Source organism: Panthera pardus, unplaced genomic scaffold (assembly GCF_024362965.1).
Source record: "Panthera pardus isolate Hobbes unplaced genomic scaffold, ASM2436296v1 HiC_scaffold_11, whole genome shotgun sequence".
In the NCBI taxonomy this organism is placed as follows: domain Eukaryota; kingdom Metazoa; phylum Chordata; class Mammalia; order Carnivora; family Felidae; genus Panthera; species Panthera pardus.
Window position 1 is genome coordinate 85,368,757 of NW_026526666.1, and position 16,859 is coordinate 85,385,615.

Genomic DNA, 16,859 nt, shown 5'->3' on the forward strand with positions numbered 1-16,859 from the left:
AATTTTAAAAATAAATTAACTTCAATTATTAGAACTGCATTAAATCTATACAATAAATTTAGTAATACATGGCACTAATTTTCCCATTGCTTGACACAATGCCTCTATTCTCTCCTCTATAGCAAATTTCCAGTTGTATCATAGAGCTTATGGACTTCTTGTTACAATCATTCCTAGGTATTTCATAATTTGGGTTGTGCATGTAAAGGGCTTTTAATTCCTTTAGTCTTTTGGCATAATTTATTATATGTACATTTAAAACGATTCATTTTTGAACAATTATTTTGCATTTAGTCAGCCATTTTACTGAACTCTTTTTCAGTTGATTCTCTTGGGAGTATTTTTATGAAGAGGAAATATTATTGGTCAACAAATATATAATTAACTTTTTCATTATTGGAACTTCTGATTAGTGTTTGCCTTACTACACTAAGAACTCCCAAAATAATGTTAAATAAGGTAACAGTGGGCATTCCTGTCTTGTTCTTATTCTAGTGGACATTTCTTCAATATCTCACTGGTAAGGGTGGTATTCAGAGAGCCATTTTTTTTTTTTAATATTTATTTATTTTTGAGAAAGAGAGAGGGAGAGAGCACAAGCAGGGGTAGGGCAGAGAGAGAGGGAGACAGAAGATCTGAAGGAGCTCTGCATGACGTGAGCAGACGTCAGAGCTTAACCAACTGAGCCAACCAGGCGCCCCAGAGAGTCATTCTTTATTATGTTTAAGCTGTATGTAAACATACTGCAATAGAAAAAAAAAAGAACTAAAAGGATATATACAACATTCATGCTGTGGGTTGTCACTGAGCGGCAGAGGTGGGCAAAAGAAATTGTATCTAACTTTTATAAAATGTGTCTTAATGTTACCAATTTTTAAATCAATTTAGTAGGAATGTGTAGGTGCTTTTCATTTAAAAATAAATCATCAGATTCTTAATATAAGTTTTTAGCTGGAATAGTTGAATTTTATAAAAAAAAATTTGTCATCAGAACACCTGGGTGGCTCAGTCAGTTAAGCGTCCAATTCCTGATTTTGGCTCAGATCATGGGTTGGAGCCCCAAGTCGGGCTTGACACTGACCATGCGGAGCCTGCTTGAGATTCTCTCCCTCTCTCTCTGCCTCTCCCACTCACACTCACTCTGTCTCCCCCACCAAAATAAATAAACTTAAAAAAAATCCTTTAAAAAAATAAAATAAAAATTTTTTGTCATCTCCAGAAATGAGCATATCATTTTCCTCCTGTTTTCTGATGTACTAATATGTTATTATTTATAGATTCCTCAATATCTTTAGATCCTAAAAGAAATCCTCTTGATCATATTCCTTTAATATACTGAGAGATGTGACATATCAAATGGGGAAAAAAGCAGTTCTAAGTCAGTTTGCTAAAAATGTATAATGATACAGGTAATTCTGGAAAAGATCATGGAAGCAGATACATCAGAATGGTATCAATAGATCAGTAGTTATCACTGGGCATAAAAGTTTTTTCTTTATGTCACTTTGTATTTTCTAGTTTTTCTGGAAGAAATATGTGTGGTTTTTGTAATCAGAAAAAAATGCAATAATCATTTGTTGGATTTAATCTGCAAGTACTTTATATAAAATCTCTATAACTATAGGGGCGCCTGGGTGGCTCAGTCGGTTGAGCGTCCGACTTCAGCTCGGGTCACGATCTCACGGTCCGTGAGTTCGAGCCCCGCGTCGGGCTCTGTGCTGACAGCTCAGAGCCTGGAGCCTGTTTCAGATTCTGTGTCTCCCTCTCTCTGACCCTCCCCCGTTCATGCTCTGTCTCTCTCTGTCTCAAAAATAAATAAAACCTTAAAAAAAAATTTATAAAATCTCTATAACTATATACACTGAGATGAGAGAAATGCCACTTTTATTTTTGTACTATCTTTGTCAGCTTTTAGTTATCAAGTATCAAGTTATCAAGATCTTGTTAACTTTATAATAGATGGGTGTATTTTTCTATCTTTTTTTCTGTTCTCCTGTGGTTGATACAGCATTATAATTATTTGTTTCTTCACACTATGAATGAAATTACCATTAAACCCACTGAGCTTAGACACATTTTAACATTACTTACATGACTATTAGTCTATATGGGATTTTTATATCTTCAATCACTTTGGTAAATTATATTTTTCTAGAAAATTGCTCAAGTTATCAGGTATTCAACAAAAGTGCTAAAGTAATTTAGCAGACAACAGAGAACATTTCAGCTTTGTACCATATCCAAAAATTAATTCAAAAAGAGTCACTGGCCTAAATGGAAAACCTAGAACTGTAAGCCATCTGGAAGAAAAAACAGAGAAATCTCTGTGACACTGGGTTAAGCAAAGATTTCTTAGAAGACAAAGAGCATTAACCATAAAAGAAAAAAACTGGATTTCATCAAATTAAAAACTTGCTAATCAGACAAGCCACAGGCTGGGAGAAAACACATGTATCACACATATATCGTAAAGAACTTGCATGTGAACCATGTAAAGAATTCTTCCAACTCATTAATAAGTCAATTTTTAAAAAGAGGGAAAAATCTTAATAGATAATTCACCAAAGATATGGATGGCACATAAACACATGACAAGTTACTCAGTCTTGAGGGAACTGCATATTAAAGCCATAATGAGAAACCACTATTAGAATTACCAAAATCCAAAACATGGACAACACTAAAGGATGGTGAGGACGTGGGGCAACAAGAAGGCTCATTCACTGCTGGTGGGAATGCAAACTAGGACAGCCACTTTGGAACACAATCTGGCAGTTTCTTACAAAACTAAACATACTTTTACCGTATGTTCCAAAAACTGTACTCCTTGGCATCTACCTAAATAACTGAAAATGTATGTCCACACAGGAACTGCACACACGTTTATAGCAGCTTTATTCATAACTGCCATAACTTGGAAGCAACCAAGAGGCCCTTCAGTAGATGAATGGATAAACTGTGGTACGTTCAAACAATGGAATAGTATACAGCGCTAAAAAGAAAGGAGCTATCAGGCTATGAAAAGACATGGAGGAACCTTAAATGAATATCACTGAGTGAAAAAAGTAAATCTTAAAAGGCAATGAGTCCAAATATATGACACTCCGGAAAAGGTATGAAAGGAATGAACTACTGATATACTTGATAGCATGTATGAATCTCAACAGCATTATGCTAAGTGGAAAAAAACAGAAAAGGCTATGTGTCATACAATTCTGTTTATATAACATTATGGAAAAAGGGACAGAACTCAGATCTAAGTGGTTGCCAAGGGCTAAGAGTGGAGGGGTGAGATTGAGATTATTTAATAAGGTAAGCAGGGAGGGGCAGCTGGTTGGCCGCAGACTGCTGGCTCAGGTCATGATCTCATGGTTCCTGGGTTCGAACCCCGCATTGGAGTCTGTGTGGACAGCACAGAGGCTGCTTGGGTTTCTCTCTTGCTCTCTCTGCCCCTCCCCCACGCATACACTCTCTCAAAAATAAATAAACGTTTTTTAAAAAGGTGCACAAGAAGTTCTGCGGTGAAACACTCTATATCCTGATTGTGGTAGTGGTTATACCAACCTACATGTTTTTCAAAAACACAGGAATATATATATACCTAAAAAGGGTAAATTTTATTGTATGTAAATTATATCTCAATTAACCAGACATAAGTTAAAGAAAGAAGTCTGGGGGGGGGGGGGGGGGGCGGGATCCTAAGCAGCACCTTGTAACTGCTTAACCCAGACTGAAAGCTCCATAAGAACAGGGACCAGGGGTGCTTGGTTGGCTCAGCTGGAAGAGCATGTGACTCTTGATACTGGGTCATGAGTTTGAGCCCCACATTGGGAGTAGAGATTACTTTAAAAACAAAAAAAAAACCAGGGACCATGTCTTATTCACGTTTATACCCTTAGTGGCTTAGATATTACAGCTATTATATATTTACTATGTGTTTGGCATCATGTTACAAACATTACAAGCATTATTTCATTTAATAATTTTAGTGGTTTTTTTTTTTAAACATTTATTTATTTTTGAGACAGAGAGAGACAGAGCATGAATGGGGGAGGGTCAGAGAGAGAGGGAGACACAGAATCCGAAACAGGCTCCAGGCTCTGAGCTGTCAGCACAGAGCCCGACGCGGGGCTCGAACTCACAGACCGCGAGATCATGACCTGAGCCGAAGTTGGACGTTTAACCGACTGAGCCACCCAGGCGCCCCTAATAATTTTAGTTTTTTAAGTATATTTAATTATCTTGAGAGGGAGAGAGAAGCCTAAGATGGCTCTGTACTGTCAGCACAGAGCCCGATGTGGGGCTTGAACCCAGGAACTGTGAGATCATGACCTGAGCCAAAGTCAGACACTTAACCGACTGAACCACCCAGGTGCTCCTAATTCATTTAATTTTTATAGCAACTTTGTGGAAAAGGCAAAATCCATATTCTTATTTTACAGATAAATTAAAGATCAAAGGGTAACTGTATTGCCAAAGGACATAGCCAAGAAATGGCAGAACTGGGATCTGAACTCAAGTTTGTCTGATTCCAAAGCCAAGGGCTTAATTGTTAGGACATGCTGCCTCGCTGATTTTGCTCAGTATTTACTGAACAAATGAATGGATGAGGACCAAGTCAATGGTGCTGGAGTTTGATAGGATAGGCTGAATCTAGTTCATGAGAAGAATAAAATGTCTTGTATTTTAAAAGGCCACATTGTTAACATGGTTATTTTAGGCACAACAGTTAAACTGTGCATGTAAAATGACCATTATAGTATTTAATCCCCATTAACAAAACCTTTCTACTATCTTTTATCTCCTTTAAGAAATTAGTTTTATAGGGGTGCCTGGGTGGCTCAGTCAGTTAAGCATCCGACTTATGATTTTGGTTCAGATCATGATCTCACGATTTGTGAGATCGAGCCCAGCCAGAGTCAAGCTCTGCACTATGAGTGCACAGTCTGCTTGGGATTCTCTCTCTCCCTCTCTTTCTATCCCTTCCCCGCTTGTGTGCATGTGCAGGCTCCTTCTAAATAAATAAGTAAATAAATAAATATTTAAAAAATTAGTCTTATGTACTTTAACACTGAGAAATATAAAGAAGAAACAAAAATGTCCTTAAAACTACAATGCAGATAAAATCCTTGTTTATGTTTTGAAAAATAAAAGTAATACAGGGGCACCTGGGCGGCTCACTTGGTCAAGCATTCAACTCTCAATTTCGACTCAGGTCATGATCTCATGATTTGTGAGTTGGAGCTCTATATCAGGTTCTACACTATTAGTGTGGAGACTGCTTGGGATTCTCTTCCTCTCTCTCTCTCTCTCTCTCTCTGCCATTCCCCCACTCACACACTCTCTCACTCTCAAATCTTAAAAAAAAAATAAATAAAAGTAATATCGGTACATAGTTAAAAGACACAAACCATACAGTAAGATACAAAATGGTAAGTGAAAGCCATCCTTCTCTCCTATTATTTCCTTTTAATTTTAATTTTAATTATTTTTTATATGAGAGAGTGTGCTAGCACAGGGGAGAGGCAGGGGAGGAGAAAGAGAGAGAATTAAAAAAAAATTTTTTTTAAATGTTTATTTTTGAGAGAGAGAGTGCAAGCAGGGGAGGAGCAGAGAGAGAGGGAGACACAATCTGAAACAGGTTCCAGGCTCTGAGCTGTCAGCACAGAGTCTGATGGGGGGGCTCGAACTCACGGACCATGAGATCATGACCTGAGCCAAAGTCAGATGCTCAACTGACTGAGCCACCCAGATGCCCTGGAAAGAGAAAGAATCTTAAATAGGCTCTACTCTCAGCACAGAGCAAAATGCAGGGCTAAATCCCATGACCCTGGGATCATGACCTAAGCCGAAATCAAGAGTCAGAAGCTCAATCCACTGAGCCACCCTGGCATCCCTGAATTTTTATACTCATGGCCTATGCTATGTTCATTGCACATTGATAAGGGCTCAGTATGCAGAAGTAAATTCAGATGGAAATCAGTCTTCACATTTAGTCAACTCATCACACCTGTTATGATGTAGGGACCACGGAGTAGTCAGAAGGGTTGAAAAGTAGAGAAAGTATATGGGAAATAGTCCAGAATGTCAGCATTACTACTTTTCAGGCTTGCATTTCCACTATGGCTCATCTTTTTGTGGTACAGACAGAAAAAAAAATAATTACATGATATCAGTGCTATTAAAGTTTACAGAAGCTGGTGTTTTGTGCTATTTCCCTGATAATTGGTTATTCTACTTTACGCAGAAAATTTAAAATCACTATAAGAAATACAAATATGTATTGTGTGCTTACTCTTGGGTAGTGGAACAACAGAAAGATCTTGCTCTCCTTAAGTTTACAGTCCTATCAGAAAAGGAAGATATTTAATATATATTTATAATAATGCTTTTTAAATTTTCTATTCAAAACTACAGAAAAAAAATAGAACTAATATCATTTTTGGCATAGTTTAATTCCAAAGGAATTCATCTCCTACTCCCTAAGGATCTCAAAACTAATTAAGTTCATATTTTGGTCTTCATTCTTAAGGAGGAGGGAGGAGGGTATGTATTATTAACACATTTAGAGCTTCAAGTGGTAACGACATGACAGCATCACAAAAATGTTTTCCCATGAACTTTGGTGATTTTTTTTTTTTTTTTTTTTTTAAGTAGGCTTCACCCCTAGCATGGAGCCCAACACAGGGCTTGAACTCACGACCTCAAGATCAAGAACTGAGCTGAGATTGAGTCGGAGGCTTAACTGACTGAGCCAACCAGAAGACCTATTTTTTTTAAGATTTTATTTATTTATTATTATTTTATTTATTTACTTTTGATAGAGAGCACAAGTGGGGGGAAGGACAGAGAAAGAGACAGAGGGAGACCCAGAATCATAAGCAGGCTCCAGGCTCTGAGATGTCAGTGCAGAGTCTGATGCCAGGCTCGAACTCACACACCACAAGATCATGACCTGAGCTGAAGTCAGACACTTAACCAACCGAGCCACCCAGGTGCCCCAAGATTTTATTTATTTTTTACTTTAGCAATCTTTACACCCAGTGTGGGGTTTGAACTTACAACCCCAAAATCAAGAGTCACATACTCCACTGACCCAGCCAGCCAAGCAACCTGTTTTCCCATGAACCTTGAAGTTAAGTGCATTAGCTGTGAGCATGACTCCTTAACAAATGTGCTTGAATAGCTAGGAAAAATCCCTTTATAACATAATAGTTATTTTATAAATTCAGATACAGAAGAGGAGAAAATAAATTAATTTTATTTGTTTAGATATAGCTTTTGTTCTACTTCAACACACTGCTTCTCATATTCCCAATGTGATACAAATTTTAATCTAAAACAGATATTACCTTGTAAAACTGTTCCCAGAATACCATGCATATGAATAAAGCCTTTGCAACCAATTTCAAACTTAGGATTCATACTAACAATCTATCTCATTAAATAATTATTTCATCAAGCACATACCAAAAGAAATATTTTCAACAAATTGTGTTTACTTCTATATAAGAAAGGGTATACAGAAACTTAATAATGTCAGAAGATTTGGGGAAGGCAATTTAGTATATAGATCCTCTCCTACCTAAAAAAACCTTTAGGAGCTTCATATGACAGAGTTTCAATCCCTTTTCTTTTGGCATGCTACGGGGAGAGTGGCTGGTAACCCATGAACAGATGGTAAGAGAGAAAGAAAGAAAGCAAAAACAGTAATGAGACGTTTTTAAAAGCAGTAGGGGACAAGATATCACATAGCATAAACTGTATACACATCTTTTTTGGACCCTTCCTTCCTCTCGCACTGAATGTACAGTGTAGCCATTACTCCCCCAGTAAAAATTATTAATATACAATAATAATACTTTCATTGAATTCTACCAGGTCCCTTTGAAACTGGAGGTGAAAGGGAAAGAAATAAAATAAAGAGAATCAGGGTAAAAGCTGTTTGATTCCTTTATCACCTTCCCCATTCCATGACTTTGAATGTCTGTTCCCACACCAACACTGGCAGAATTCAAGAGGTCTGTTCCTTTTTTTTAAATTTTTTTTTTAATGTTTATTTATTTTTGAGAGAGAGAGACAGAGCATGAGCATGGGAGGGGCAGAGAGAGAGAGGGAGACACAGAATCCGAAGCAGGCTCCAGGCTCTGAGCTGTCAGTATAGAGCCTGACGCAGGGCTTGAACTCACAGACTGAGATTATGACCTGAGCTGAGGTCGGATGCTCAACCGACTGAGCCACCCGGGTGCCCCTCAAGAGGTGTGCTTCTTGGAAGAGATTAAACAACTGGTTTTTGAACTGAGGACACAAAAGGCAGTTGACAATGGGAAGACAGTACTAAAACCTGAGGGGAATTAGGTGACCATGTGCACAACAATGCTGAATGGAGCAAACCCCTCTGCCCTGCCCAATCCCCCTCACCCCTTACCATCTGGAAATCTAGTCAGTGACAGGAAGACTCTTCTCCTACTGGTGTGGGGATTTTCCTCAACAAGAGGGACAAGAAGCTCACCCTACAGAAAGGCCCAAATGTAATCAGCCTATGTGTTTAAAGCTTCTAATTTAAAGCTTCCCACTCTTAATCAGAAGCAGACAGCTAATTATTATGAGACATCAGAGGAAAACTCTAACATAAAACAGATCAAAACCAAGAGAGAAAAGGAACTTTAGGGGAAAAGAAACTATGCAAGGCAAAGAAAATTTGTTGAAACAAACAAACAAAAATACTATGAAAGAAACATTCCACGAATAAAAAAAAAAGATCTCCTAGAAAATCAAAACATAATAGTAGAGAAGAAAATTTTAATTGAAGGTAAAGATGAAGAAGTCTTCTAGGAGGCAGAACTAAAGGAAAAAGAGGTGAAAATCAGGAAACTATTCTAGGAAGCCAAGCATTGAGAAGCAACTGGCAATCAAGAAAGAAGAAGACATGGGGTTTACTAAACAAAGGCCAACACAGGACAGAAGCAGAGTCCCCAAGTGAGCAGGGTTACCCAGGATGACAGCTGTGTACCACACCTAGAGAGACATCTGCCCAGATTGAAACAGTATGACTCAAGAGACAGACTGAAGGTTGTCAGCACCACGATCTCTGCTGCAATTTATCCTCTTTCAATAAAAGAACGTTTATCTTGACTAATACAATATAACAACGTTTATCTTGACAATATCTCAGTTTATCTTGACTAAATGCTGATGAATTTCTATTCAAAATACTTGGCTGCCTAACGAGCTCAGAACACTCGTTTCATCCCAGAGAAGTGTTCTTTAACCAAGTCCTGAAAGCTGTAGGTGGGTCATGGTCAACTTAGAAGAAATCAGAGCTGCCCACTCCCTCTGACTGTCTTTCTGCCACCTGTCCAAGACTAGGTCCACACTGGAGCCCTGCCCAGTACAACCTCCAGGACAAGTCTTGACTTTGCCCAAAGTTGCTTTTCTTCCATAGAATAGACTCCTTAAGCCTCAGGAAACTGAAGAAAGGATGGTCCATTGATGCCTGGGGATCCCTGAAATCCTTCCAGCAGTCTAAGAGGTACAGCTATAGACTTAGTAATACTAAAGGATTATTTGCCTTTTTCTGGTGTTGACACTTATCCTGATGGTACAAAAACAATGGTGAGCAAAACTGCTGATACCTTAACACAAATCAAGGCAGTGGCACCAAACTGTTAATAGAACTCATGGTCTTCACCACTACATTACTGCAGTTGAAGAACAATGTCAATTTTAAGAATGTCTTTGATAAAGCAGTAAAAGTTATTAGTTTTAATAAAAACTAAATCCTTCAGTACATATCCTTCTATTATTCTGTATGAGGAAATGGGAAGTACGCTTAAAACATATACTTACGTACAACAGTTACCTTTAGGAAAAGCACTTGTGTGAATGAGTTGCCAGCTGAACTAGCCAGGTATTTTTCTTTCTTTCTTTTCTTTTTCCATAAAATACCATTTTTACTTGAAGGGTTGAGTGACAAACTATATTATTCAAGCTTAGATATTTGACAGGTATTGTCTCAAAATTGAATGAAAGTGAGCCTATCACTACAAAGAAAACTGACAGTACTTGTTGCCAGTGATATAAGTCAGGCTTTCAAAAGAGAATGGTAATTTTGGAAGACATATCCAGAGTGAGTGTGACAACTTCTCAATATTTAAGACTTTTACAGTGAGACCAGTGATAGTATTAACAAAGGTGATTTTAAAATATTATATAATGAAATGTGTAAATATCTGTCCACGTAGGGAAGGTCCCAGAGGCGTTAGGTCTGCTCACTGTAACTTGATGGGTCAACATCCCTCACTTTTGTTTTCAGAATACAACAAATAATTCTTTTTCATTGCATTTGTATAACTGTTAGCTAACCTAATTATCACAAAATTCTCACCCTATCTTATAAGGACTCTACCATCTTCGAAACACACTTATTTTACATTCAGAATTCTTTTCTTTGCCAAATGGCACGGAGCAGATCATAACCCAGCAAACATTATCATATGTATGTTTTGTAAGCAAATAAGAAAATTCCATTTTTCTTTAGAATCCACATTATGAATATAAATGCTAATCAGGTTATGATTCCAAGATTTAAAGTAGAAGAGGAAAAATCTCACTAGCACAGAACACCACCTTCCTTTTTCTCATGTTGGTGATCAAAAGCACATTAATTAGATGCGATTAAATTTAAGTTATGCTTAAGTTAGGTGAGGTAAGGGGGTTATAGAGAAAAATTGTTTCCAGTAAACATTCTTGGAGTTGTCAAAAGTTACTCTAGTTTGTCACATGTACATGTTCTATACGATTTGTCACCAAGCAACCAAAATCAACTAGATTTACTAAACCGTTCATAAGGAATCCCCACCAGAATTAACTTAATAATAAAACTACAAATTTATCACTAAAGTACTGACTGCCCTCTAGTGTTCAAACTAAGGATTATGTTGATGAACTTGATGTAAGAGCCCTTCAGGGGGCCAAGGTCCTAAAAAAGCAGTTACGGACATTAAAAGGAGAGAAGAGGGGCACCTGGGTGGCTCAGTCGGTTAAGCGTCCGACTTCGGCTCAGGTCATGATCTCACCGCTTGTGAGTTCGAGCCCCGCATCCAGCTCTGTGCTGACAGCTCAGAGCTTGGGGCCTCTTTTCGGATTCTGCGTCTTTCTCTCTCTCTGCCCCTCCTCCGCTCACACTCTGTCTCTCTCTCTCTCTCAAAAATAAATAAACATTAAAAAAAAAATTTTTTTTTAAAGCAGAAGAAATTTGGATCTTGCAAAGTTCTCAAAGCAAGACAATAGCTATTAACCTGAACTACTCATTACTTGTACCAGTAGCCCAAGCGCTGATCTCAGTCATCTAGGGTAACTGGGCATGAGTAGAATATAAAGTTGGTAATATTTTTCTTATACTTCAAGTTACATTGGCATAAGAGGAGATTCAGATTTCTTCACATTTAGCAAAGAATCACAAAATGCCTGAATCAAAATCTTACTCCAGCATGCTAAGGTTAACAGTCTAAGGAAAACAGTCTCTGGTCCCTTTTTTTTGCATATTTTAAACTCCTATTTTAAATGTTAAGTTCTTCCTAACTAGTCTTCCTAATCTGTAATATGATTTAGGGGGAGGAAGGGATGGATACCCTAGACTATATCTCTCTCTGAAATTAGAATCAATAGGAAAACAGTAACTTACTTTTTAGTCAGAAAGGTAGATACTAAACCCTTGTGTATCTAGATTTACATTCCCTTAACCATGGTGTTGTTAGATAAAATATCACATACATACAAACTTCACTAGAAATAGTGAACATCCTTGCCATTATGATTACTTCCATGGTATCTTTCACTGGCCAAGTACTAATGAAGAACTTCAAAGCACACTTGTTTGGAAATAGTAGCAGAACTAAACTTCCAACCAAGCAGAAGAATTCATAAGTTCCTAAGTGTTCAAGATTGAGAATTTTAAACTTCTTATTTTAACTTGCCAAATGGTTCTTTGTTTTATTTGAAATAAGTAGCATTCTAGATCAGCAGGTCTCAAAGTACAATGTAGGAAACACTGGGGACCCCTTAATAGCAAGGTTAGAATTATTTTTTAAAAATAAGACAAAGATGTTATTTGCCTTTTCACTCTCATAATCTCTCAACTGTATAGTCAATTTTCCAGAGACTACATGGTATGTGATACAGAACAGACTATAGGAGCAGCTATGTGAATCCAGTTGTCTTCTATTAAGTCAGACATTAAAGAGACTCGCAAAAAAAGTAAAACAATCCCTCCCTTGTTGCTTTTTTTTCCCCTTGTTTTGGGAGTTATTTTTCATTAACAATGTTATTTATGAAGCTTATGAATTTATTAAAGCTGTTATAAATGAAACAATATTTTAAAAATTTGTATAACATAGTAAATATCAACAGTAACATATTTCACAGTAACATAGTAAATATCAATAAATATAACATAGTAAATATCAATAAATATAAGTCATGCCAACAAAGCTCTCTTGGGCCTTCAATTATATTTACAGTATAAAGGGATCCTGAGACCAAAAAGCCTGAGAGCCATTAAGCTACAGAGCAGCATACTGAACATGAAAAAAATTAATTTACAGAGGTTTAATGGAGGTGAGGATAAAACATAAATATTTACTAAGAAAAATGTTAAGTGATACTCACCAAATGGATCTTCCATGCCACTATTAACCAGTTTAGGGAGGTGAGGTATAGTTTCTAAAGAGAGAAAAAGGTAAATGATATACTTTAAAACATAAAACCCACCACCTTTTATGTTTTTTTGTTTTTTTTTTTTAACACCCAATTCAGTAACAGTGGTTATAGTTTAAAAGTGGAACATTATAGGAGTGCCTTGGTGGCTCAGTCAGTTAAGCGTCCAATTCTTGATTTTGGCTCAGTCATGATCTCACAGTTGGTGGGATTGAGCCCCGCTGGCGTCAGGCTCTGCACTGAGAGCACGGAGGCTGCTTGGAATTTTCTTTCTCTGCCTCTTTTCTGTGCCCACATGCACGCACATGCACTCTGTCTCTCTCAAAATAAAATAAACACTAAGGCTGGAACATTATAGAAATGTATAATGTATTAAGTGAGAACATTACCAACTGGGGTTTATTTTAAGACAGCTGAGATACAGATATATAGTATAAAAATATCATAAAACATTTAAGGCTAACTTAAGTTTATTTATTCATTTTGAGAGACACAGAGACAGAGACACAGTGCGCGTGAGTGCGCGCACAAGTGGGGGAGGGGTGGAGACAGGGAGAGAGAATCCGAAGTAGGCTCTGCATGATCAGCGTGGAGACCAATGCAGGGCTCAAACTCACGAACCACAAGATCATGACCTGAGCTGAAGTTGATGCTTAAACAACTGAACCACCCAGATGCCCCTAATTTTCATTTTAAAATATATTATTCTCAGTTTACTCCAGTAAGTTACCTTTCCAGCCCCCATCTTGAATTTACTACAGTGTAAGGAAAAAGGATAGTTCTTATGTAAAAACACATACCCCCCCCCACCCCACCCCAGACACCTGATAAAACTCACATAAACATCTGAGAAAGGGTATCCATGATATCTTAGAAAGAATTGATTTTGCCTAAAGAAAGTACGAGTTATTTCAAATGCAGTAAGTTTTAAGTTTAGGATGTTCAAGTATGAAAATAAAACAATGTTTTGAAAGAAATTTGACTGAGTATAGATACCCAATCTCCTTTACCCTTAATTAAGACAAGGATCAATCTGCCCAATCTCACTTCCTATCTCTTTGGTGGTTTTGATCCCAAGGGCATTCCCTAATAAACAGTCTGAATGAATACTAAACTCCCTATTCAGAGTCTGCTTTTCAGAGAACACAACCTACCAACAGCTGGTGTCGGAGTGACCTGAGAAAACTGGGAGTATGAAAGGGTTTTGGAGCTGAATTCCTCACAGCCTAGATGGCAGTGAGGACCCCACTGCTGGTGGTAGGTCTAACACAGATAATCCCTGGTAAAAGGTGCTGGTCCAATTCTTAAACTTTCACCAGTGGTAAACAGTGGTGGTCTATCTGTGGAAGGGAATGCTCTAGCTGACTGAATGTATCAGGCATTTGACCAGCAAAGGGAAAACAATTAACTATAATGACAACTGAATTGAATGACTATTGCTAAACTCAGTAATAACAAAAAACGAAGAGTGAATTAACAGTCAGTTGAAAGTCAAATATGAAAGCCACAAGCCTTATTGGTAAACTCTACTCTGTGGCAGCAGGACAGAAAAAGCTGAAGACCCGTGGCAGGAGTTAATCAGAATAGGCCAGCTCTGAAGGTTAATGCTCAGCCAAGAGAGGTATGTTATGCCAAGGTCAGGTCCCTGATTGGGGAAAAAATGAGACCCTAATACATGGGAGGGAGATAACTGGATTAATGTCCCTTCCAAAATCTCAAATGTCCAAATACACCGTAACCTCCTGAGACTACAAAAGTGGCCCAACCTCCCCACAAGAACCAGCATTCACCTCTCACTTGAAAATAATGCAGAGGTCTCCACATCTTGCTCAGTAAAACAATGCCCCCCTCAGGATCTGCCACCTCCTGGCTAGTGTAAGTCACAACATAACCGAGCCCACAAGTGCTATTTCTGATAGATCAGAAAGGAATTATAACCAAAGGTAGTTGCAAGACTTAGCAAAGCATGTATGGCAGGGGCCAGGGGAGTAAAACAGTGACTGAATTCTGAGGATGCCTGAACATGAGGATCAGAACATAAGACTGACAAGGAAGAGGTTATCTACTACTCTCTGGAAATATGGGATTTACCACCCTGGCAAAAACCTCAGGATATGATGTGAACTTACCATCAGGAAGGTTGCTAAAACTGGAAATGTGATGGCCCATGCTAAGTACCAACACCAAAACTACAATGGCAGACAGTGGAGGAAGGAATCAAAGGTTCAGGGAAGTAGGCATGCTGAAGTAGGTCAGAAAACCCATCAAATTATTATGTTCCTTGGAATGGCCAGGAGGATGCCATAAAGAATGTGCTGGTGAGATGGGCTCCAGTGTCATTAGGAAGTTTAATAGCTGGTCTCCTGCACAGGAGAGGTTGTTAACAAAACTAACCCCACTGATAGCAATGGTGATGGCAGGAGCTTAAAACAAAGGAACCCAGACCCTGGTACTTAACTGTTAAAAGCCAGAGGGACACAATTACCATACAGACCAGCAAAGTCAGAGTGGCAGTCAAAGGGTCCTGACTCAGATTTATGGAGATAGTTAATGGAACATGATGTCACTAGAAGCAAAATAGACAAACTGCCAATAAGACCACTTCTCTATTTGAAACATCAAAAGAAATTAAGGATGGAAGGTCAGGATGCTGAGGGTAGTTACCCCACTAAAAAATCAGAATCCCTGGGGCGCCTGGGCAGTGCAATCAGTTAAGCATCTGACTCTTGATTTCAGCTCAGGTCATGATCTCACAGTTCATGAGATGGAGCCCCACATCAGGCTAACAGCACGGAGCCTGCTTGGGATTCTCTCTCTCTCCCTCTTTCTCTGCCCCTCCCCGACTGGTTCTGTGTGTGTCTCTCTCTCAAAATCAATAAGTACACTTTAAAAGAATAATCAGAGGGGCACCTGGGTGGCTCAGTTGGTTAAACAGCCAACCCTTGGTTTCAGCTCAGGTCATGATCTCATGGTTCATGAGATCAAGCCCCACGTAGGGCTCTGTGCTGACAGTGCAGAGCCTGATTGGGATTCTCACTTAAAGGACTATGTCAATTTTCCCCTCTCTTGCATAATACACTCCTAAGAGACATAGATCATCCGGACTTCTTGCAGGACATCACAGTGACCACTATATTAATAACATCTTGCTAACTGGGCCAGATGAGCAAGAGGTAGATAGCACACTGATGGCCTAGTCAGGAAACATGCATTCCAGACAAGTGAGAGATAAATATCTCAAAGGTTCAGGAACCCATTACAGCAGTAAAATCTTTAGTAGTCAGGACTTGACAAGACATGCCATTCAAGTAAAGTCATCCAAGTAAATAATTGCATCTTGCATCACCCGCCAGTAAGAGGGAAGCACAACACCTGAGAATACTGCTCTGGCTTCTAAACCAGGTGACACAAAAAGGCGCATTTGGAGAATAGCTCAAAACAGGAGAGGACTGCAGGCCTGGGTGGTGATACAAACACCCTGGCCGATCCTATGGTATTACAGCAAGCCCCAGTGGGAGAATCACTACACAGACCACTGGGGTTCCGGAGCAAGCCCATGCCACTTGTAGGAGAAAATCATATGCCTTCTGCACAACTCCTGGCATGATATACTGTGTCCTAGTAGATATGGAGCACCTGACCATGGGACACCAAGTGACCGTTTACTTAGAAGCATCCATCATGACCTAGGTTCTATGAAACACACCAAGCTGTAACGTCGGGTGTACCCAGTAACAATACAGCATAAGATGAAAGTGATACAACCAAGAGCAAGCACAAATAGGACCCACAAGCTTGAGCAGAGAGCCCAAATCATCATATCATCCACCACTGTTGTACAAGAATATCCCTCAGCATATACCTTTCTGGACATATAGGAGGCCCTATAGCCAGCTAACAGAGAAAAAAAACTTCACATTTTTCATAGATAGCTGTATACGGATATGAGTCAAAAAGGAACAGGCACAGCCCCACTCCGGGGGTGGCACGGAAAGACAGTGGTAAAGGAAAACACTCCCAATGGACAGAGCTTTAAGCAGTACACTTGACTGTCTACTTTGTGTAGACAAAGAAGTGGTGTGATAGTTCACAGGAAAGTGTCCTAACATGCTGGTCAGGGGGCATAAAAGTGGAAAGACTGG

At 38.7% G+C, this 16,859-nt stretch overlaps 1 protein-coding gene across 12 annotated transcripts in view; it reads right to left on the reverse strand.

Annotated features, from left to right (window-relative positions):
- LOC109256754 (mediator of RNA polymerase II transcription subunit 18) overlaps window positions 1-16,859 on the reverse strand; it is a 131,577-nt gene that overhangs the window by 61,734 nt on the left and 52,984 nt on the right. For all 12 annotated transcript variants that reach the window (XM_019432358.2, XM_053898710.1, XM_053898697.1 and 9 more), the window contains one exon: window positions 12,670-12,723. In XM_019432358.2, the coding sequence (XP_019287903.2) occupies window positions 12,670-12,723 (54 nt within the window). The remainder of the gene's footprint in view (window positions 1-12,669; window positions 12,724-16,859) is intronic.